Consider the following 24,212-nt stretch of genomic DNA (forward strand, 5'->3'; position numbering starts at 1 on the left):
TTCGACAGGTTGTCTTGAACGAGTTGCCTAATAACTTTTCAAATGTTCATTAATTGTTGAATAATATTTTATATTCTTTAGAATATTATTAAATATTTATTTTAAACCACTCACATTCTAGCTAATTAAAAAATAGTAAATTATTCACACTTATTTATAAATACATCACGTTTATTTTAAGACAATAACTTGATCTTTTTGGGAATGATTTTAAAAATGAACCCAACTGAAGCCTTTTTGTATTATGATTTTTCAAAGTACTCTGGGCAAAACTTTAGTTAAAGATTTAAATCGTATTTTCAAAACCTGAGTATTTAGGAATAAATGGAAAAAAGTTATGCCGAAAATATTAACAGTTAAGTCTTCTAGCCTGGCAACTTTGAATCTGTTAAAAGTCATAACTCAAGAATTAAGAAATCAGAAAAACCGCGGAGCACGACGCGGTTTTGCTTTTCATTTTATAATTCGTTAAACAGCTTTATTTATAAATTACTAAACATGAATTTTGAAAGAAGTCAGCTGCATTCAACGCAGCTTACTCCGTTAAAATCAAAACGTGTAAGACATTTGTTAAATAGAGACGACACTTTGAATACTTTAAATATGTCACCGATTCTTAACGAAACTTCAATTTTGAAAAACCTTAATGATACTAGTTTGCGGCATGTCCTGGATGAATCGTCAATGATTGTTAATGCCGGTAATGCAGGAGATGGGTTAAATGAAGCATTTTTTGAAATAATACAATCTGGTCGTCCTAGTGAAGTTTTGGATACATTAAAGAGGTTAGCACAAGTTTGTTGCGACTCACTTGAAGTCGTAGAACCTTGGCATAGATATAATGCACAAAATTATTGGCTCGCTGAAGAAGCTAACACATGGAAACTTCTTTACTGCCTCTTTGCGGATTCAGTTACTGAACATCCCGAGTCGCTGGAGAGTGTCATAGTAGAGCCTACATTGTCTCAACAAGCTTTAGTGAACGCTTTGTTCCAATGTGACCCGGAACTCCGACTACTACAGGTGTTAGTGGACTGGTTGGAAGCAACGGCCGCCTATCAGGAAGAAACAACTCAAACTGCTGCCCCAGTCATTTGTAACAATATACACTGGGGCAACACTCTTCATGAGTTATTGATAGGATCGAGTCTGTTCAATAAAGAAAAAAATAAATCCATGGTTACCTGTGTAGATCCAGATGCACCAAAACGTCAAAACAAGGTAATCCACTCTGACGATAAAAAGGATGATAATGATCTGTGCAAGAAAATATTTACGGAAGTTAGATGTGGTAAGTTTGAAGAGGCTGTGTCATTATGTATTGGCGCCGGACAAGCATGGCGTGGTGCTGTGTTACAAGGCTGGAGATTACTTCACTATGAAAAGGGAGAAAATGGATGTATCACATTACGTGGGAATGCTTCTAGAGATTTGTGGAAATGGTGTGCATTAAGTATAGCTAACAATGTCTCGGAGAATATCCACTACAGGGCCACTGTTGGTATATTGTGTGGTAACTTACAGAGTGCTGTGTCAGCATGCCAAGGTAACTGGGAAGATTTGTTGTGGGCTCATTTGAGAGTGCAAATTGAAGCAAGAGTGGACAAGTTCTTACATGAACATCATGCGACCGCCGAAGCAAATACTACACCCGCGGACATACTAGATTTATTGCAAAATGATCTCCAAATAGAAGAAATGTCTTTACAACAGGTTTTTAATGCTATGAAGTCTTTGATGGATGGAAAGAGAGAGTCCAACTATCAAACATGCCAGCGTTATTTGATGTTAGGTCAAGTTAGAACTATCATGCAAGATTCTTTAGAATGGATTGAAAATGGTGAAGATAGATTCGTGAGATTTCTAGCTCACCTCGTCCTTGTTCTCAGACACATGGGTAAGGATCCACAACATAATATAGGAGATAAAATTTTGGAGAAATATGTCTCTCAACTCATTTACGGTCTAGTTGAGGGGTCTTGTGAGTTTCCAGAACTTATAGCTTACTATACATCTACTATACCTGGTGATAGACAAATAAATTTGTATGCTGAACTCATGGATCAGACATACAAAAGTGAATATAGAGGTAATGTTGTTGAAGCTGGGATCAAAGCCGGCATTGATGTTGCCGCATCGGCTAGAGCAGCAATTAAAAAAGCTATAACAGATATACAGACGGGATATGGAAATGTAGATTCAATATTTACCCAAACATCTGCCAATGAAAAAGACAAAACACTGATTAATAAAGTCATTTCCTCATTAGAGTGGTTGTCCCTCATAGAAAACCAATGTGATGAGGCCCTTTGGTTGAGCAATGCCATGATCAGAACATTTATTTTTATTGGCAACACTGATGCTGCATTGCTATGTGTATCTAGTATAAGACAGATGTTCGCCGAATACGTGGAAAAGTCTCCAGCAAATTCGTCGGAATTACGTGAACATCTATGTTTGAAATCATATCTGGAGGCTTTGGAAGCATTTGCCACTTGGTATAGACATTTCATAAGTGGCCAGCCAAAAGACGTAGAACCTTTAGCCCCAAATTCATCATTCTCAGATAAGGTACACCATGAACAGAGATGTGCTCAAGTAGAACAACAAAAAGCAAAATGGAGGAATGCTATATTACACCAATCCCGGCACACTAAAAACCTTCTGTACAATGTATTACTGTTTCCCGGAGGTTGGCTGCAAGATGAGAACGACAGTGAAGCCTCACAGAACTTTACAAAGGAAGACAGAGATGAAAGAACAAAACAATTGGACACACTGAGACGTCTTTGTATCCCCGAAGTGTGTATTTTAATTCTCAAAATCCTCCAAAGTGGCGATGATGTGGAACAACACAAAGAAGCAGTAAAGCTTTGCGACTTGATAGCCGATGACAACCGCGCCCTGTACGAAGTTTTCACCAAAAATAAATTGTTCGAAATATTGGATAGGATAAAGGAATCATCTTTACTGCTGTTAGAAAAAGGCAGGGATATATTTGGTTACGAATTGAACGAGTGATTAATAAAATTAATAAAAAACTATTATTCTTATAAACCTCTTGTTTATTTAATCTATACTTAACAATAACAAAATAAACTTTGTCTTAACCGTAAACAGATTGTACATATTTGTGTCAAGATATTTTTTATTATAACTATGTTACTGTAACAGGGCTTAAATTAATGAGGTCGTTGCTGCTCTCTGCTAGGTCTGTGATTGAGACTCTCCCTCTTTGCCGTATAAATTTTGCGACCTCTTCAAGTTCTTTCTGTGATATATAAATAAATTTTCCTCTATCATCTATAACACCTGTTAATTCGCCAGAAGCCTGTAGATCAGTTATCCTATCGATAGCCGCTTGTGTTTTTATCTTGAAATGTCCTGCCAGATCCTCTAGTAAAACGACTTTTTGTGCCTAAAACAAAATTATTATAAAAGTTCCAATAAATAACAAATCAATGAATTATAATAAAAATAGGATATATTGATATTTATGGAAGATACGTTTATAACAAAAACACAAACATCCAGCAATAACCATATTTAATGATAAGTATAAAATTTTTTATCTGTTTAATCTCTCATTCATTAAATATAGAATATTTACATAATGTACATAATACTGACCTTGATATAATCAACAAACTCCTTGAGAAGATTTTCTCCGTCAGCTTCACTCTCTTCGAAGCCCTCACCTTCCACGGAGAATGCTGCTTTCATAGCTTCATACTCTTCTTGTTCGCGTTTTTTTCGTTCTTCTTCAGCCTTCTTTGCGGCTTCTTCCACCTTACGTTCCTCTTCCTATAACCATGGTAAATATTATTTTGTTTTGGTATCAGCCAATATGAATATTAATGTTGTTATTGAAATAGATGCTATAGCCTATTTTTAATAAATACATACAGATGTATACATGGTACACATACCTACCAAAATAATACTTTAAAATTTGTTATGCCTATTTGATTGTTTCAAGCTTCAAGAACTTTAAGCACAAGATAGTTGATGTAACTTAGAGCAACTTAAATTGTTTTTATAAATTAGTATTTTTATTTTATTTTAATAATATAAATTTTAACATTATTCCGCGCGGACAAAATGGTGATTATACTTGGCGTGCATATTTTGTTGTATTTGAACTAGAATTAAGAAACTCGGGTGTGGATTTTCAAAACTTTATGCCTAAAATTTATCTTACCTCTCTTTTTTCCTCCGCCTTCCTCCTTTCTTCTTCTAAATCTTCTTCGCGTTTCTTTCTCAGTTCACGCATTTGTTCTTCAGCTTCTCTTGCCTTCTTCTTTTCCAACTTTGCTTCCATTTTAGCTCTTTTCTAAAAAGTATTTTAGATATTACGTTTTGTATGTATAGTCAATCAATTCAAATTTGATGCCATGAGAATATATAAATTAAATGCGTTTCTGGTCTTTATTGGAACTATAACAAATACTATCATGTTATATCTTTTTTGTCCGACATTATTGAAAAGTTAAAATTTAAATGGCAAAGATTTTTTTGTAGAGTAAAGACATGGGAGAGAAACATCCCTTAATTCACAAAGAAGTTTAAAAATGCCTAAAATAATTGTAAATTTCTGTATGTATATAACAAGTCTGACCTACCTTGGCACCCATCTTGTCATCAAATTCAACCTTTTCCGCCTCAGGAATGCCATCTTCAGCATCATCTGCAGCATTAGGTTCCTCTTCTATAAGGGGTGCTTGATGACGGGCAGCTAAAAACAACAGATTAAATATAACATACTATATATATCAGCCTTTCCCATTCATTAGAGGGCACTGCAGTTCTAAAGGGTGGTAATTTCTTAGCCAAAAAAAATATGGGGGTGTTGCGTAGAAGCCTAGGGGGTGATTTGTCATTGCATTTAACTAGGATAACTTATAGTGGTTTTTCAGTTGGTACAAAAAAATAGTTTATTCTCAAAGTGGGCATTAGATAAAATAAGTTTAGGAACCCCTGCTATATGTATATCAAAACAAATCAAAAATCACATTTTATAAACATTAATTTTTTAAATTAGCAATTTAAAATTTTTTTTGTCGAATATATACAAGGGGATTGATTGTATATAAAAGTGGTAAAAAGTAAAGAGGGCTTGTCAAATATAAAAAAAAAAATTGATCTATGTCTGTTCTTTACAAAATGTTAACTTAAATTTATATTTTGTTTTAGCATTACATTTAAAAATTAAAAATAGGAACGCCAGAATAAAGGTGGAAAATTATCAATCAAAAGGTATAGTGAAATATTACATATTACATCAATTTGACGTACCATTAGCTCTCATTCTAGCTCGTTGGTTCCTAACTGCCTGGACTCTTCCTGGACCTCCATCTCTTTGAGCGACTGCCCTTGGCCTCGCTGCATCTGTATTTAAATTAAGAAATGATATGGGTAGTTTTTGGAAGAAAATTATTTTTTATCATAAAATCTCATAATTTTTAAAGTGACCTATAATCTTAATTATTACTTACTTGACGATTTTCCTTGTAATTTTGGAAAGATAACTATTGTTAAGATTATTAAAATAATAGCTGTTATGGCAGCTGCAATGATATAAGGCAGCATCTTTGAGGGTTATTCTTATTTATTTCCAAAAATATAATCACATTTATCTAAAGACAAATACGTTCTTTGTAAAAGTTATTACAAGCTAAACTTGTTTGTTCGTTTAAGAGCAATTTATATTTTTATTTCGCAGTCAAGACCCTTTTCAGAAATAAATAGTGCGTTGTTGACAGCTGATGGAGACGATATTGTCATTAGGAGTAACGTCATCAATAATATAATACATTTAATTTTGTACAAAAAACGACTTTAAAATCTATAATATCTTTAAAGTAGTACTTAAAAAAATTATGTTGTTTGCCTTTTGGTTTGTTATTATAATGAAAGTGAATTATTTACTTTATAATTTCGTTAATAGAGTGGTTAAAAATACGAATTGTGAATGCATCTTTCAACTAAAAATACTTTCAGATGACGTGTGTGACGTGTGACATTTCGATTGCATATGATTTGAGCCGACTATCCAGAAGTAAAAACAGTAAAAATGATGCTGTTCAATATATCTTCTCTCCTATCCTTGTTATTAGCTTTAGATGTAGCCTCAGCCCTGTACTTCCATATAGCTGAAGGTGAACGAAAATGTTTTATAGAAGAAATCCCAGATGACACCACAGTAATCGGTAAGGAATTGTGGTTTACCGAATGTACAATTAAACTCTATTATTTAAGCAGTACCACTAATAGCATTTGTTTCTTCTAGTAAACTATAAAGTGGAGTTATATGACCCTCGGTCGGGAGGATTCATGCCTTCATCACCTGGCATAGGTATGCATGTCGAAGTTCGCGATCCCAGCGACCGGGTGGTACTCTCACGAGTATATTCATCAGAGGGAATGATTTCATTTACTTCTAACAACCCTGGAGAACATGTCATCTGTATGTACTCCAATAGCACTTCCTGGTTTAGTGGTTCACAGCTGAGGGTAAGTCTAAAATTTGATCTCATAGATTGTAAGTTTTTATTATTTTTCTAGTTTGAGCTAGAAAAATTGGTGTATTTTTCAATAAAAACAAAGCTACTGCTGTTGTATCTGACTGTCCAAACATAGTTTGTCTTATAACCAGAAAATAGCATCTTGACTTATAGATATCATAGTAACAGGAATATTTAAAAATGACCTAAAATTTTCACTTTAATTATTATGAGGACACAAAAACTTCTTGTGATGATGAAACAGTTAAAAGAAACATCTGTGCAAACAATAACTTCCTAGTATAGTAATAGTGACAATATTGTGACTAAATTGTCTTTTGTAATTTTCGTCTGTAATTCTGTGAGCTTTTTGTTGCTTTTCATTTCATAACTGCTTTTATGTACATTCTTAAGGTACACTTAGACATCCAAGTGGGTGAGCATGCAGTTGATTATGCCAATGTAGCTCAGAAAGACAAGCTGACGGAACTTCAGTTGAGAATAAGACAGTTGCTGGATCAAGTGCATCAGATTACCAAGGAACAGAGTTATCAAAGAGTAAGCATTGATTATTCTGTTTTTTTTTTTTTGAGTTAAAATGCATGTGTCATAAAATATACAAATGGGGAAGATTACGCTTAAAAGTATTTTCATTGTGCATTTGACAAAATCCATTAAAAAATATGGTTTCATTAGTCGCAGACTTTATTAAGGTTAGAGGATAAGTGATAAGAAACATTTTACATATCTTTATGCTTACTGTAAGTTGCCAAAGTACATAAGGAGTTTAATCATTTTCAATCATCAATCTTTATATTGTAGTATGGTAAGAACATAGGTTTATGACTGAGAATCTGAATATACAACAATCAATATGTAAATTCTATTTCAAAATTTTGAAAAAAGAATAATTTTATCATTGCAGTAGAAAAAATATGTTTGTCCCCAAAAAAAATTATCCGGGATTCGTTATTGTTGTATCCGATAAATCTATATTAAATATGTGATATGTGTATTGTGCTAAGTAGCAAGACTGAATGATGAAAACTAGTATAATAAAGTGATTTACCTAGATATCACTTGACATCATATCATTCAGCAAAACCGAACAAGTATAGCGAATACATAGCAGTTACATAACTAAATATTTTGACTAAATTCCAGCGCCGCGAAGAGAGATTCAGACAGACATCAGAAAGCACACATCAAAGAGTATTATGGTGGAGTTTGATGCAGACGGGAGTCCTCGTCGGGATCGGTTACTGGCAGATGAGACATCTCAAGAGTTTCTTTGAGGCTAAGAAATTAGTTTAAATAAAAGCCACTATATATCATAGTCATACATTTTTCTCTATTTATAATAATAAAAAAATTTATAACTTCAGTTTCTAAGATTACAATTGTCACACATTTTTGTTCTGATCTGATGTTTTTCAATAAAATGTGATTGTAATTCCGTTATATTTTATATGAATGAATAAAATGACCATGGTAATGATTTTGTTTAATTCCTTAAAGGTCTTGGTTACAGTTTATTTATCCCATTAAAAATCGTTAAAAAAAATCTTTAAATTCCATAAAATATGATTCTGTATTGGTATTTTGTTGATAGTTTTAAATTGGTGTATGTGCTTATGATACATTATAATGGAAAGTAATAAAACAATTGTATAATTATAAATCATGTATTCACTGCAACCTTGAATATATCATCCAGATAACTGATAAAGGCTGAAGGATTAGGCTTAGTGAATGGTGAGAGCCAGTTGAAGTCTACCGTCTCTAAAGTACTCTCAAGAGTGTCGCATGTGCAGTAATAAAGATGTCCATCAATCTGTAACTGTTCTGCTAGCTCCATTTGATGATTATCCATTAGATCCTCATTTACAACCACCAGAAGTGGTTTATTTGCGTTTAAAGCTTCTAAACAGCTCCCTGCACCAGCATGACTGATAATTAAATCTGCGTTTTTAATATCCTCGTCTAAAGAATCTTTGAATCTATAGAGATCGATTTTGATACCTTCTTTCTCATAAACTCTGGGTTCACAGTTGCTGTTTCCTATTTGAAATATTATTTCAGTGCATCCAAGTTTTTTTAAAGCTTTTAATATTTGCGATGTCTGAATATATTCACAAAGGAGATTAAATTGGGTTGTTCCTACAGTTATAAAACACTTTTTATATACACGTTGCATATTAATGCCCGTTTACGTTGTTAAATTTATTTATATCAATTTATTGTAAATACCTAATCTTTAAAAGTTCTAGAACAAGACGTGTTTTTATATATTTTGTATGTATAAACTTGACAAATTACTAAAATTCTTTTATTAGTTTTATATGCCTATATTTTTATGCTATGGCTTTACCTGCGATATAAGAAATATCATACAAACACAATGCCTTGTGTCACAAGATACGTCATACGCCTGATGTTTTCGGCTTTGGCATTTGATTTTAAAAACTCAGTGTTGCCCATTAGAATTTGAAAATACCGTAAATGTGATTTGATTTTAATTCTATATAAAATAGTTTGAGTCCTTTAATTCATTCCATACTTGTTCTTTATTTAAGCTTGAATAACATTTTTAGATTTAATAATTTTATTACGATTATAAAATTTGTTTTAAACAGTCAACTATCGGGTTGACTATTTTAAACTGTGTTGCTGAAATTTTGTGGTAAAATAAAGAAAATTTTGACGCAACTCATCTTTAACCTCAAGCGCATTAGCGGATCATACGTTTATCACCATGATGCTAATGCTCCTGTCATTATTATCGCTTTATGTACCTAAGCCCATTTAATATCATGACATAACTAACTAACGCCCCATAGTCATTAGAATATACCACAACTTACTAATATTATTTTCAATTCCTTAGAATATAAATCAACAGAAGGGCTGACTGGCATGGTTTCACTGGACCACTATTTAGGGGTGGTCGATCATTGGACGAATTGTTTTTAGACATTTTGTGTGACGTGAACGAATAGACTAAGTAGTTTATTCTTATACGGTTAAACTAGTTGAATCAACTGAATATCTGAAGTCAACGATGTATGCGGAACGATCAACGAGTCTTACCGAACTTAGACAAATATAGTCGAAACGTATGAAGTACCTTACAATTATTTAATTCACAAAGTTGGTAACTGAAATATTGCATAATATTTTTGATATGTCGATAGATCTGACATAAGGTCCTCGACTCCAACAGTTTCATTTTACTTCTACGCTCAAGACCAACATACACACAGACGGCAAGTAGTACCTATAAGACTTTATATAGGTATATGTATATATATCTAACTTTGGCCAAAATAAGATTATAATAGATCAATTGGCTGTTATAATTAGGGTCTGACATTGACAAGAAAATTGAGCACAATAGAGTATGATTAGTAGTTTTCTGATTGGTAATTCTCGATCTGAATTTTTTATGTAAACCTTTCACGAGTTACCGTTTTCCAAACTAGGGTGGTTATACTGAAATAATGTAGTGATTACATACATAATGTTTTGGAAACAGGACAAGATGCTACAAAATATAACTAAAAGTAGTAATGACTTAGAATATTCTAGAAATCATGGGCAATGTAAAATGTTTACGAAAATCGTAATGATAGATATTCAGCTGTTTCTTGAGTATTTATTTTCGCGCCTGGTTTCTTTTGTTTTTCTTTTTCATTTGCTCGTTTATATGATTTCATAAATAACTTCTAGGGTTTTTATGTAAATGAGTAAAAAATTTTTATCCACAAATATATACAGATCGGTACGGCTACATAATTTTTAAATAATAAGAATGCGATACTAAAATGATATTGGTTCCTTTATTAAATTAAAACTTTTTTTTTTGTATGAACACTTGTATGGAAGCATCCTTTATAGGGCACCATTTCTGTTAAGAGGTAACGAAGGCTTACGTGTTATATAGAAATTAACATTCATTGTGTTCACACGAAATGTGAGCATGGCCCACCTGCGGTATCCTTCTGATTGAACGATAAATAATATAAGTTTCCCTTGTAAAGTAATTATTTTAACGAATTATGACTGGAGGTTCATATTTATATGACACGGGTCGTGGTGATACAGTGAGGACAGATGATCAAGTTATGGATAATTTTGGTTTTTTGTGCTCTCGGAAAAGGGGAGGATTTTCCGTCCCTAATAACAGCCAACGGGTCTATTGGTATAAGTATTTTTAATAGTATAATATATAAAAATACATTTGTTAATTTAAGTTAAAAATAAAAAAATAGGTTAAACTATTTGAATATCAAATTATAATTTTGTCCCGATATAAAGTTTGGTACAGTGAAAAAAAAGAGTCTTTTCAGAAAAATCGTTTATAATTTTTTTTTTACGTAAATTCGATTATAAGGGACACAATTTTCACTCTAAGGATAAAATGCAATATATTTATTTCGATTGCTTAAAAAATAAGCCTTTGAAGGTTTCGGAGAATGATTTCTATGCAATATTCCAAATTAACCTCAGAAATGTCAAAATTTTTGAGTTTTTTTACTTGTAACATATAGTACCTACTTGAACTATACTCTTTAGTAAATCCTTTAAAGTTAGAGGCTTTGCCTTTTTAAAATCGTCTTATTATTAAATGATTCTAACTGGAAAGTTTACCAGAGTTCTGTTTCAAAATCTTTTAATATGATATATTTAACAGCTGTAGTACTAGACCACCAATTCCTTGGTGACGATTACCAGACGATGCTTGAAGACCTTGAAGATTACATCAAAGAACTTGTGAGAGTTGAACTCAAACATGGCGGAATTAATGTACACTATTATTCTTGGACATCCATTAACCTGAAGAAGGGTGAATGATCTCATTATTATAAACATTTAACCCTTTTTAAAAACGCCAAACACAAATAAGTAATTTCTTTTAAATATCAGAAATGGATGTAATTGATTTTACTAAAAATATGCTAACGAAGAATCAAAAATCTTTGTTGGCTTAAAATAATCTGGAACATGTCTTTATTCTTATTTTCTTATGGGCTTACGTGAGATTTTGATTTACCTTAGGTTTTTTAGCGATATTCAGTATCGCATCATGCGAAGACACTTGGTCATTATTTTTACGGGCCGAAGAAGAAGATCTCTTGCACATTGCTGTGACGGAGGTAGACTGCCCCCGGCTGCCTTCAGACTCAGCTATCACAGTGACTTTCGCAGACCCTGGACAAGAGCTACCGCAATTAGTGCTAGATTTAAGAACGCGCAAAGCGTTTAATTGGAAATCAGCTATCATTTTACACGATGAAACATTGAGTGAGTGAAATTATTTGCAAAAAATATAGTTAATTAGCATTTATTAAGCCATCTTTATGAATACTGGTATTTTGTTTTAATTCGTCTCCAATGTAAATGGTTTTGAGGAAAGACAATAATGGTTTTAGGAAATTTTCATTCTCTATCTCGGGATATGTTATTTGGAATTTAATTTATGTAATTCCGAGACTATATTGTTTAAATATGATTGAAATAAGGCAGACCCAAACAAAATTTCATCCGTGTTTAGGAAGTTGTGGTTGCATGATTTAAAATCAAAATGGCTGACTATTAAGAAACTATTTTTAAGCTTATTAAAATGTCCGTCGACTCCTCTTTCCCATTGATAATTACTCATACAAAAGGCATATAGATCGAAATTAAACAACAAAAATAAAATAATTCATTTTATAAGATACTAAGAATTTCTTTAATTTATATTCGTCAGTAATGTAAAATACGCTCAGTATTTGCCATCAACATTTCGAAATAGAGAAGGCACGAAAGAATTGAATTCCAAAAAGAAAAAGTTCATGTTGGTAACAATAAAAATTTTTGTTCGTCAGACAGAGACATGGTATCCCGCGTGGTCGAATCACTGACATCTCAGATAGATGACATATCATCAATATCTGTTAGCGTTTATAAAATGAGGCACGAGAATAATGAATATTTACGAAGGAAAGAGGTTTATAGGGTTTTAAAAAAACTTCCGGTGAAATACATTGGTATGTGTTATGATTTATTTCATGTGCTAATGAAATGACAGTTCAAAAGTGAAGAAATTAATATAGATAAAAAAGATATACAGATAATGAATAGATTATTAAGTTTAGTATTTATTGTAGTTGTTTTTTTTTTGTTAATTTTATTAAAGTTTCTAACGATAACAAATAGGTGAGAACTTCATAGCTATAGTTACAACGGATGTAATGGCCACCATAGCAGAAATAGCACGGGAATTGAGAATGTCTCACACTCAGGCCCAGTGGTTGTATCTCGTGCCGGACACGGATTCACATACCGGCAATGTTACCAACCTAATAAATGATTTGTATGAAGGGGAGAATATCGCATATATTTTCAATTTCACTGACGACAGAGGATGCAAGGTAATCTATAGACGTAGATAGGAAAGCTAACGCGACAATCAAATTTCATTTTAACTTTTGTACAAAATCAATGTTCAAAAACGAAGACATTATAAATTAAAAATAATGATCACAGTATGATCAATGCTCGTAGGAAGACGTCTTATTTAATAAATAATCACAACCAGTCCTATGTCCGCAACGCGTAATACGTACTCATTGATTTAATATTTTCTCTCATTATTAATTATTAGAATGGACTTAAATGCTATGCCCATGAAGTGCTGGATTCATTCATATCAGCGCTGGAAGCGGCTGTTCTTGATGAGCTGGAAGCAGCTTTGCAGGTGTCCGACGAGGAATGGGAGGCCGTGCGACCCACTAAGTTACAAAGACGGAACAGTCTGCTTTGGCATATGCAGGTGAATTTTGATGTATGAGCAGGTGGGGAATATCGAGATACCTAATACGCAGAGACAGCAAAACATTACGGTGGGCAACAAAATGCTAACAGTAAACATGTGGCTCGGCAAATATTTAAAAGGGACATAAAGAAGTTGTATATGAAAGTTATGAGATCTAAGACTATCTTAGTGTTCATTGAAATGAAACTAATGTTTTTCGGATATACTACGCGAATTTTATTATTTTAACAAATACATACTCCCGACGTTTCGGTTACTTTTCAGCAACTGTGATCACGGGCAGACGAGATGTGAATGTCTGTCAGTTGGTTCTTGTTATTTATCACCTACCGCCATTGATTTCTTAATTTTCTGGCGTACCGCTCTGGATGCCGGCAGAATGCGCTTACGGTGTCGCGAGGTCCTGCTGTGTGGTTACGGACATGGGATTTTATATTTTTAAGAACGGGGTCCCAGGTGTTTGATAGATTCCAGTCATCTTCTCTATTGAAATTGGGATGTTTTTTAATTTTAATAGCCTCGAGAATTAATATAATAAAAATATAAAATCCCATCTCCCTGACCACACAGCAGGACCTCGCGACACCGTAAGCGCATTCTGCCGGCATCCAGAGCGGTAGCCAGAAAATTAAGAAATCGATGGCGGTAGGTGATAAATAACAAGGACCAACTGACAGACATTCACATTTCGTCTGCCCGTGATCACAGTTGCTGAAAAGTAACCGAAACGTCGGGAGTATGTTGTTTTTTTAAATAATATAATCCGCGTAGTATATCCGAAAAATATTAGTTTCATTTGAATGAATAAAACTCGCGAAAATCTTAGATCTCATTAGGGATATACATGTTATTTCAGTTAAATTATAATTTGTTTACTAACTGCATCTACACACACACACACACACACATACAAAGACAGATATACACACATATATATATATATCTGTATACAAACATGTATTTCTACCAGCAATATCTATCAACTAGAAGCGTATGCGGTAATTGTAGCTCGTGGCGAGCGCTCTCCGCAGATACTTGGGGAGCTACTTACGATCGCGCTGACGAAAACACAAGTTCGCTCATAGAACAAGTACATCTCGTGCAGGTATGGCGACATTCGATTAGTAATTTTCACTGTTTGCCTCTATGAAAACGTTTATCTATGCGAAAGAAACTATTCGGTAGCAGAAATTGATGCATCTGTAATAGCTGCTCTGTGCTGATCTGTGAGTTATAATGTCGGAACAAACAAAATACAACAACTTTACTCTTAAACAAGTATAGTACGCTGGTATTATTACATACAGATATTAAGCTCGTTTAAAGTTATAGGCACGATTAATCCAACCCAAGTTTCATTAACAAAACAAACATTATTTTCTAAGTTATATAAAATATTTTTATTAAAACTCAGATCGAAATGTATGTGTTATTTTCATAATTATAATATTATTATAACAAAACTATGTGGATTAAAGCAAAATTCCTTGAAAATGTAATCGTTGTTAGCGTATGTTTGATAGGTAGGATTCTGGCGTCCGATAGATGGCGTCACGTTTGAAGATGTGTTGTTCCCGCATATCCAACATGGCTTCCGAGGGAAACAGTTACCAATTATGACGTATCATGTAAGTTTATTATATAATTTTCAAGCTTTTTAGACTAAATATATGCTATTTTTTTGTTTAAGGTTTCACCAAATTAAATTGTTTATTAAATATAACTAAGTTTTTCGGACACTGGGCATTTTTAATTAATAATTTGACGTTTCGGTTCCTTTACAGCAATCTTGAAGTCGTGGTGGCGTGGAGGTTAAAGGCTCGCCTCTCATACGTGAGGGCGCGGGTTCGAAACCTGGCAAGTACCGATGTGATCTCTTCGGAGTCATATGTACTTTCTAAGAGTATTTAGACACCACTGACAAACGGTGAAGGAAAACATCGTGAGGAAACCTGGTCTTATGATTTCAAATTATAAGATTGAAATCGCCAATCCGCCTTGAGCAAGCGTGGTGATTAATGCTCTAACCTTCTCCATGTGAGAAGAGGCCTTTGCTCAGCTGTGGGCTCCGATAGGCTGATGATGATGATGATGATGATGACAGCAATCATCACGGGCAAACACTTTCATCTTTTTAAGCGAGTTTAGTTTAAGCGAGTACACGCAAAAATTTTAGTTTACATATTAATTTTCAATTTACAATGTATTTTAAAAATATCTTTGAAATATAAAAATTCTACTTTATGAAACATTATAGTTGGCACTATGTTATCGAAATTATATAATTAGCTTCGTTTAAAGTGAATTGTGGTTGCCAGAAATTTTGGCGTGAGGTTTAATATCTTCGGAAATGTTATTTTCTCTTCACGAAATGATTTTCAAAGATGAATATATAAGTTTAAATGAAACTAATATTTTTCGGATAAACTGCGCGGCTCGATGATCACATCTCGTCTGCCCGTGATCACGGTTGCTGAAAAGTAACCGAAACGTCGGGAGTAACCTACATAGTTTTTACAAAAATAAATCACGCGTTGTTTATCCGAAAAATATTAGTTTCATTTAAATGAATAAAACTCGCGAAAATCTTAGATCTCATTATGAATATATAAGATTAATATAAAGTTCCCAGGCTGAATAATAGGTGTTTTTTTTTTGCGATCAAACACAAAGATTTGATTTATTCAAAAAATAAGTAAGAAGTAATAATACTCCTTGGTAGTTATCTGAAATGTAAACGTTTATAAACGAAGAGTATTCCTTGTTATTATTATTTGATATATTAATAAAGTTTTTCATATGAGGAAAAACAAAAAGCAAAGCTTAGAAAAATTTGTGTTTAAACTATGATCACTAAGTACTGGACCACGATATTTATTTTTATTGCAGGCTAAATAAAACGTATAAAATATTATCGAAATTTCGCGAGTATTCATATAAATGAGACTTATACTTTTTTTATTATTACTACGACTTTTTTTAATATTTTTAAAACTAAGTACATACTCACGACGTTTCGGTTATTTTTCAGAAACGATATCTCATCTCGTCTATCCGTGATCATAATTGCTGCAATATAAACGAAACGTCGGGAGTATGTAGTTTAAAATAATAAACTCGTAGTAATCCGAAAATATTAGTCTCGTTTATAATATCATTGTTTTAGAGTCCTCCCTGGACCATAGTAACCTACAATGCCTCTGGAGCCGTCACGAGCTACGGCGGACTGTTATTCGATATCGTCAACCAACTCGCAAAGAATAAGAACTTCACGTATGCAATTTATATATTACGTTAAAAACTCCGTAGAAGTTACGCTTACCGCAGTTTGACTTCCAAATTACTATTACATATAAAATGAATTAATATTTTGCTAGATGAAGAAAAAAAATTATTTTTTTTGCAATACTCACAGTATTCATACATTTTTATTATGTTTTCCGAATCACAAAATATTTCTTAGAAAAATATTAAGTTGTTTCCATTTTTAATAAGCCAATCCATTAGGCGGAATATGCTTAATACCTTATAAGGACAAAAGTGACGATATGTTGTGGAATCAAATAAAATGTGAACTTAAAGACGTTCGTAGCTATTTTCTAATCAAGCAAAAGCATTTTTTAACATTACTAATTTGAAAAATAATGAGGTACTAATGACTTAGTTTAAGAAAAAAGACAATAACTAATATGAAGTGTTTTTTTGACGAACAAAAACATCAATGTTTTTATTTGATTTATGTTAGTTCAAACTTAATGGTCTATAAAATTAATCTAAAAAAATATCTTTAGCTTACGTCTAATTGGTTTTTAATGTGTTATTTTAGAATACGAATAGTTTTGGCGGAGAATTTGAGATTGAATTATACAAACGAAACGACTACCGATGTGGGTAAAATTGTATGCACGTATTAAATAAATAATATATATATATAATATCTTTATAATAAAAATATTTACAGACATTATATAACACGAATCGCCAGTTGATATTATCAGCGATTGCGAAGGGTCATGCGGCGTTGGTAGCGGCTCCGTTCACCGTGTCACCAGACACCCATCCAGGTGAGATAAATTTTTGACTGCAATATAATGTCATTGCAACAGGACTTACTGTGAATATGATGCAATTAATTTTATTACTACACCGCAAAGACATATAGTTCATTATCAATTACGAACTTGATATGGATTATGCTAAAATATAACAGTTATAGTACATCAATTGAAAAATATATGTATATGGGGTTGCGTTATGTTTAACGCAACATTGATGGAAGTTGCATAAGAAGTTACACTTCAATATTAACGTTGCTTAGTCTTGAATGTTATTTTGTATAGATAGAGACTAAGTTCGTTGTATTATATTATTAATAGATCATATTAATATATTGTTATATTAATTCAGGTGTTAACTTCACTGTGCCTGTGAGCACTCAGTCCTACTCTTTCATAATAGCGAGACCTCGTGAACTGAACCGAGCTCTTCTCTTCCTCCTGCCATTCACCACTGACGTATGTTAAACAATATCTTTATATATTATATATGTTTTTGTCATATCCTATTATTATTCATATAGTAACTTTAACTAGTATTGTTAATGTTTAAAGGCTTAATTTATAGCTACCATAATGTCGTCTAGGGATTATGTGATTTTGACTAAATCTATTTTTGTTTTTGTTTAATATAATATTAATAGTAAGAAGCAACAAGGTCGAGTTGTCATCTTTAAGATAGCAACATTAGATGTTTCTCAAGTTATGTATGGCCGGCCATATACCATATATGTACACATATTTTCTCGTTTACCTTTAACTATTTGATATCAAACGAATTGAAATGCATTTTCTATGAATGTTTTTGGTTTCAATTTGTAAGTTTAAATGCAACTACGTGTTTCGGACGCAACGCCTTTATTATTTTGTATCTACATGATCCCGACGTCTGCCTTCCTTTACAGCAACCGTGATCGCGGACAGACGATGGGAAAGTTTAATGAAAAACTTAGTTTTATTAAAATGTCTTCACGCGAATGTATCAGATAAAATTATAAGTTTTATAAAAGTTATTTTTGTTATTTATATTATCTGTGGTTATTTATAATTATAGTTGTTTTTTTAATATATTTCGTTGTGTATTAATTTCCATATATAACTTGGTTCTGTTAAAAACGAGCGTGTGTGTAATAATTATATCTGCCGGTTTTGTTTTTATGGCCTCTATCATATCTCGGACTACCGAGTTTTTAGATACCTTAATATCTGTCAGTGATCATGGTTGCTGATGAATAAACGAAACGTCCGGAAAACGGGAAAATAAAATTAAAAAAAACGCGGAATTATCCTGAAAATTTAATTCGTTGTTTGCTTTGCTTATAAATAACTTAGATTTAATTATTCATATATTACATCCAAATTCAGCAACGCATCTGAGGATTCGATTATGTTGGTGAATAGTTTGATCGGTAACCTTTTATCACAAACATATATGTCGTAAGCAATTTATGAGATACGTTCCTTTACAAACGGCGTCGGCGTGCTATACACATGAACCTAATGCCGTAGTAAATTATAAAATGAGCTACTAATGTTATAAGTTTTTCTATAGTATATATATTGTAGTGTTTTCTATTCTAGACGTGGTTATGTATCGCGTTCGCAGTAGTTCTAATGGGTCCGACGTTGTACGTTGTACACCGGGTGAGTCCATACTATGAAGCCATGGAAATCACCAGGGAAGGTGGCCTCTCCACCATATATAACTGCTTGTGGTATATATACGGTGCACTTTTACAACAAGGTACGTTGTCTATGGTCGTTTATTAAATACCTCCCTCTACATTTCTATTTTTTTATTATTGTCTATGGAGTTTTAATGATTTTGTTGATTTTTCCTTAGTCTACTTTAGTTATAAAGAATTATTAAGAATTAGATTAGAACTTCAGTTCCAGCTGCAAGTGTTACAAATGCATATCGATGAGAATAGATATTTTTAGGTGGTATGTACTTACCGCGTGCGGACAGTGGCCGTCTGGTGGTAGGAACATGGTGGTTGGTGGTGCTAGTGGTGGTGACCACTTACTCCGGAAACCTGGTCGTATTTTTAACATTCCCAAAACTGGAGATACCGGTCACCACAGTCACCGAACTATTAGACAGCGGAACATATTCTTGGTCTATCAGAAGCGGGTCGTTTTTGGAATCTCAATTAAAGGTGATTTTGATAATGAAATTTTTTTAATGTTTCTTGTAATTGATTGGGAAATCACAATTGTTAGCATGTGTAATATAAAAATTTTTGTGTACAAGAGAAAGTACATTAATGTAAGGGTTAGTTTGGCCATACGATGTAATAGAAGCCACAACATACAATTTAAGCTAATATTCTGTGACATAATGGTATTATTTTTTATACGCCGAGTACATAAAATGTTTCCCAAAGTGTTTCATGGAATTAGGAATTAAGGTTTAATGTTTTTATGCAAAATGAAAATGATGCTGTATCTGCTAAGTTAGTTGATCTAGTAAAGTGATATCAAGCCCTTACAATAGTTGGATTAGGTGCTGGAGCACTCAGGTTTGATGCGATATGACGCGGTTTAATTTTTAAATAATTTACTGCAATACTAAGATATCACAGGAAGCATTAAGATATATTTTGTAGAATTCCAACGAACCGAAGTACGAAGCTCTGTTGAAAGGCGCAGAGCTGACGTCTCCCAGCGACGGAGCGGAGAATGATGGTAAATTATATTTTATAACCGAATATAATTCGTATTTTATAAGTTTACAGCTTCGCGAGAGCATGTCTAGTGTGAAATATCCAAAATTTATAGCCTCGCTCTCATAGTCTACGTTACTGTAACGTCAGAAGTTTAATAAGAGAAATTTTCACCGAAATATCATTAGCTTCGTCTTAAAATATAATACGTGGAAAATCTGTTCTGTTTTTCTTATACATTCTGTAGACTGCAAGTAAGTCACTGAAGTGATTTTCAAATAATTTATTAAGTTAAACCTTAATGAAGAGCTTGTTATAATAGTCGAGCAAAAGCGAGTAAAGCTCTGATATTAATGATTATTTTTGAATAAAAATTACTGAGCGAGTAATTAATAATTTGTTATTAATTAAAGCAGCGATAGTAGAGCGCGTTCGTTTCTCACATCACGCGTTGTTCGACTGGAAGCTGCGGTTGCGTTATCTCATGAGGGCGGACACTGAACAAACTGATTCCTGTGATTTTGCCCTAAGTAAGATTTTGATATGATTAGTTTAAGGATAATCAAACCTAAGCCTTTCGCGAGTATTCATTTAAATGAAACAAATTGCTCGGATTACTACGTGTATTTTATTATTTTTAAAAAACAACATACTCTCGACGTTTCTGTTACTTTGCAGTAAACGTGATTTTTATTTCATCTGCCCGTGATCACGGTTGCTGCAAAGTAACCGAGTCGTCGCCAGTATGTAGTTTTTAAACACTTATTTAAGGATTCAGATCGTTTGTTCTCATTTAGTACACTTATCAACACCAGAGTCGTAACATACGAAGCGTTTTCGTTCATAAAACTTTAAACTCCACGTATGTGGTGTGATAAAGCAAGCTTGTACTAAAGGTTGAATTAAGAAAGTCTTTGCGGGTTATATTTCTTGATTATGATTTAATTTTTTTATTTTAATATACTTGAGTATTTTTTTTTTATAAACATTTATTTACCTCCCGCATATGAAACTAATATTATCAGAAAGTAAATAAATTAACATTTGTATGATTTCTTACCTTTTTTTCGTTAATGCTTTATAATAAATACATTATTCTGCAAGTCTGGGAGACATTTTTTTATATCAAATCAGGTACCGAAGAATTCATGGACGAACAAGTGGCCATGATTTTGCCGGCTGGAAGCCCGTACCTCCCTGTTATAAATAAGGAGTAAGTGCATATTAAACTTATTGTAAAGAAAAAATAGTGAATGGAGTGAAATTTCGTAATGTGGAAATGAATATAAATTATACGTGTATCAAATAAAACTAAAATAAATTATCAATATTAAAAATAAATTGACATAACAGCATGTATTATTTCAGCTAATTTCAATTCGCTCGCACTGTTTACTTCGCTGCATAGCAAAAATAGCTTGCGCATGTGCTCGGAATCTACCGACTCACTCTCTTTCTCTCTCCTACTTTCTGCATTACATCTCTCTTTCTCTCTCCCTCAGCGTAAACGTTTAACGCAACCATGTTTGAAGTCGCATAAAAAGATTCACTTCAAAAAATATATATTTTATTAACTATAAATTGTTTGTTTTTATTGTGTAATAATAATTTTAATAACATGATAGTGAGATTTTATACTTAGTAAGTAAAGCTTCGAAACTATTACAGGATAAATAGAATGAAGAAGGCTGGGCTCATAACAAAGTGGTTATCAGCCTATTTGCCTAAGCGTGACCGCTGTTGGAAGACCTCCGCCATCACTCAGGAAGTCAATAACCACACCGTCAATCTGAGCGACATGCAGGGTTCCTTCTTCGTGCTTTTCCTTGGTGAGTTTACGTTCGGAAACGGTTTTGTCTTTACATAAAGAGTTTTTAAACGAGTTTTTTTTTTCAGTAATAAATGTTTCTTTGTTTGTATGAGGTTTTTCTAATTTTGATGATTATTAAGCTTAAGACACTACTATGAACAATGTACTATATTTTGAAATAATGTACCCAAATTTTTCACTAAAAATTTTGAAATAATACCTAAAATTTTTACCTAAATTTTGATATAATGTAACTGAACTTTTTATTACCAAAATGCTTATTCCAATATTGTGAAGTTTATAGGATTTTTTTGGAGGTAGACGTTTGTCAACTTAATGATTGGTCTTTTTCTTGTAATATTGGATTTTAATATTTTTTATAAAATTTTCTGTATCTTAATGTTGTTAAATTATCTCTCTTCCAGGGTTCTTTTCAGCTTTAACGGTTTTATTGTTGGAATATTTTTATAACAGACGAAGGAACAATGAGGAACGCACAGTTATCAAGCCTTACGTGGAATAGTTTTTAATGAAAAAACTTATTTTCTAAAGTACAATAGTTTTATTAAATTTATAAATTTTGTTATAGTTTTTGCAATAAGTTTCCTTATTTTTCATATTTTTACACATTTTTTTTTTAATAGAATAGAATAGTGATTTATCTGAAATAAAAAATATATTGTGAATTGTATTGTTTAATTGTTTTATTTTTGCTGTAAAATGTAAGGATATAGATAATATTTTTTCGCTAATTACAAATACACGAAGTTAATAATTTACATAAAAAATATACTTTTGATAACATGTTCATGTCAGTGGGAAAAAGTATGATATTTTTAACAATATTTTTTTCACTAATTATTTGTTTTCTTTAAAATTTGTTTAAGTCTCGATTTAATAACACCCATCACAACTTTTTTCTTAACGATATTAAAACTCATCACAGAATGATTTCATGTCGGTCTTTATTCGCCCGGGGCGGATAACGAGAGGTCAATTTGGCACGTCTCCATAATGTTACTTACAGTTAATTGCACCACGTGCCTTTAACGGCCTTCTTAATCTTGGTTTAAACTTGTCACTGGTTAGTTAATGTTATGACGGTCTGGATTAAGCATATGTACACTTGGATGGGGTATGAAGAGAGCCACGCGAGTCTATTAGTTTTGGTCATATTCATTGTGAAATGTGGTCTAAAATGACATTTATGCAATATTTAGTTATAATTCTAAATATACTTTTATTAATCGCCAGTTATGTGTGTAATATATAAAACTTAAAGTAGATATTCTTATAAGCTAAATGTGGTGAGTATTACCATTGGAGGGCATTTGATTCTTTACGTTCTAGAATCGGAAGATGTGGTTTTTTGATATTTGAGTAACAATCTCACTAACAGCAGCCATTAAGCCTTGAGGCTTACTTTGGAAATATGGATATTAGGAACTGTCTTAACCGCTGGTAAAATTATGTTTGTGTAATAGTAGCACGTGTTTTGGACCAATTTAATCTAGTTTAAGTTGGTCCAAATCCATCTCTTCTTGGCGAAGTAAGTCAAGAAAATATTACAGATAACTATACGCCACGTGTACGGCGAGAGTTCAAGAAATTTTGGTTTCAAACAAGTTGCAATGAATAATATCAGACTAGAAGTGTTAAATGTATTATTCCGTTTGTGAGAATATACGAGAAACCAGTTCTTGCTATACAAATATCTCCTGATGATTCATATATCATTTCATGGATGCGTGGTGCAAATGAAATTCATAACTGTTACTAGGTAGGATTGCATTTGGAAAGTGTTATGCAACAATGAGAACTTTATATTAATTAAAGGCTCATATTTTGATATGAGTATTAAAACTTTATTAAATATACAACGTAAACGAAACAGTTTTTCTTTAAAAAAATTATAATAATTTAGCACCTCCCCTTAAAACTCAATTTAATTAGTTAATTCGAAATAATTTCTCGTAAAAAGTAACTTGGCATGTGATAAAACTTAAAAAACTATTAATTTTTAATCCTACTTAACTGTTTATTAACTTTCAGAAAACTTTATCCAATTTAAAGTAATTTTGGATTCATGAAAATTTTTGAAAACTGAATAAAAATGATTGCTGACTTTATTCATGATAGATATTTAATAATCCCATCCAAATCTTTAATATTGCTATGCGACTAATGACAATTATTTAAATCATATAGGTATTGTAGTAAACTGTCGGGTTCGCGTATAAGTGTGTTTGCGTCAAAAAACCAGTATGGAAACGAGATACGTACATAAATGCGGCTTTGAGAAGACCGGTCACAGTTTTCATTTGGTTCCCACTCTATTCGGCAGCTAAATTGTGTTTA

The 24,212-nt window shown here is 32.5% G+C and overlaps 5 protein-coding genes across 5 annotated transcripts; 3 read left to right on the forward strand and 2 right to left on the reverse strand.

Moving 5' to 3' along the window:
* Window positions 1-387: 387 nt before the first annotated feature.
* LOC116769449 (nuclear pore complex protein Nup107) lies at window positions 388-3,057 on the forward strand. The gene has a single exon (XM_032660547.2). It carries the CDS (start codon window positions 499-501, stop codon window positions 3,019-3,021), a length of 2,523 nt encoding a protein of 840 aa, XP_032516438.2. The 5' UTR covers window positions 388-498; the 3' UTR covers window positions 3,022-3,057.
* Window positions 3,045-5,735, reverse strand: LOC116769451 (DDRGK domain-containing protein 1). Its single transcript, XM_032660550.2, has 6 exons — window positions 5,496-5,735; window positions 5,296-5,388; window positions 4,623-4,735; window positions 4,202-4,333; window positions 3,631-3,804; window positions 3,045-3,418 (listed from the first exon to the last, which is right to left on the reverse strand). The coding sequence occupies exons 1-6, from the start codon at window positions 5,587-5,589 to the stop codon at window positions 3,158-3,160; spliced, it is 867 nt and encodes a 288-aa protein (XP_032516441.1). The 5' UTR covers window positions 5,590-5,735; the 3' UTR covers window positions 3,045-3,157.
* A 277-nt stretch (window positions 5,736-6,012) lies between these two features.
* On the forward strand, window positions 6,013-7,998 carry LOC116769452 (transmembrane emp24 domain-containing protein eca). Its single transcript, XM_032660551.2, has 4 exons — window positions 6,013-6,209; window positions 6,290-6,513; window positions 6,918-7,061; window positions 7,668-7,998. Exons 1-4 carry the CDS (start codon window positions 6,074-6,076, stop codon window positions 7,815-7,817), a joined length of 654 nt encoding a protein of 217 aa, XP_032516442.1. The 5' UTR covers window positions 6,013-6,073; the 3' UTR covers window positions 7,818-7,998.
* Window positions 7,999-8,169: 171 nt separating this feature from the next.
* Window positions 8,170-8,913, reverse strand: LOC116769453 (UDP-N-acetylglucosamine transferase subunit ALG13 homolog). Its single transcript, XM_032660553.2, has one exon. The coding sequence runs from the start codon at window positions 8,698-8,700 to the stop codon at window positions 8,185-8,187; it is 516 nt and encodes a 171-aa protein (XP_032516444.2). The 5' UTR covers window positions 8,701-8,913; the 3' UTR covers window positions 8,170-8,184.
* A 1,549-nt stretch (window positions 8,914-10,462) lies between these two features.
* Window positions 10,463-22,480, forward strand: LOC116769754 (ionotropic receptor 93a). The gene is made up of 19 exons (XM_061522631.1): window positions 10,463-10,704; window positions 11,197-11,349; window positions 11,562-11,807; window positions 12,374-12,535; window positions 12,705-12,919; window positions 13,153-13,320; window positions 14,294-14,428; window positions 14,847-14,951; window positions 16,490-16,596; window positions 17,150-17,210; window positions 17,285-17,387; window positions 17,731-17,837; window positions 18,960-19,122; window positions 19,320-19,537; window positions 19,988-20,066; window positions 20,458-20,574; window positions 21,179-21,257; window positions 21,713-21,873; window positions 22,280-22,480. Exons 1-19 carry the CDS (start codon window positions 10,617-10,619, stop codon window positions 22,375-22,377), a joined length of 2,565 nt encoding a protein of 854 aa, XP_061378615.1. The 5' UTR covers window positions 10,463-10,616; the 3' UTR covers window positions 22,378-22,480.
* The last annotated feature ends 1,732 nt before the right edge of the window (window positions 22,481-24,212 follow it).

Source organism: Danaus plexippus, chromosome 14, assembly GCF_018135715.1.
Source record: "Danaus plexippus chromosome 14, MEX_DaPlex, whole genome shotgun sequence".
Lineage (NCBI taxonomy): Eukaryota > Metazoa > Arthropoda > Insecta > Lepidoptera > Nymphalidae > Danaus > Danaus plexippus.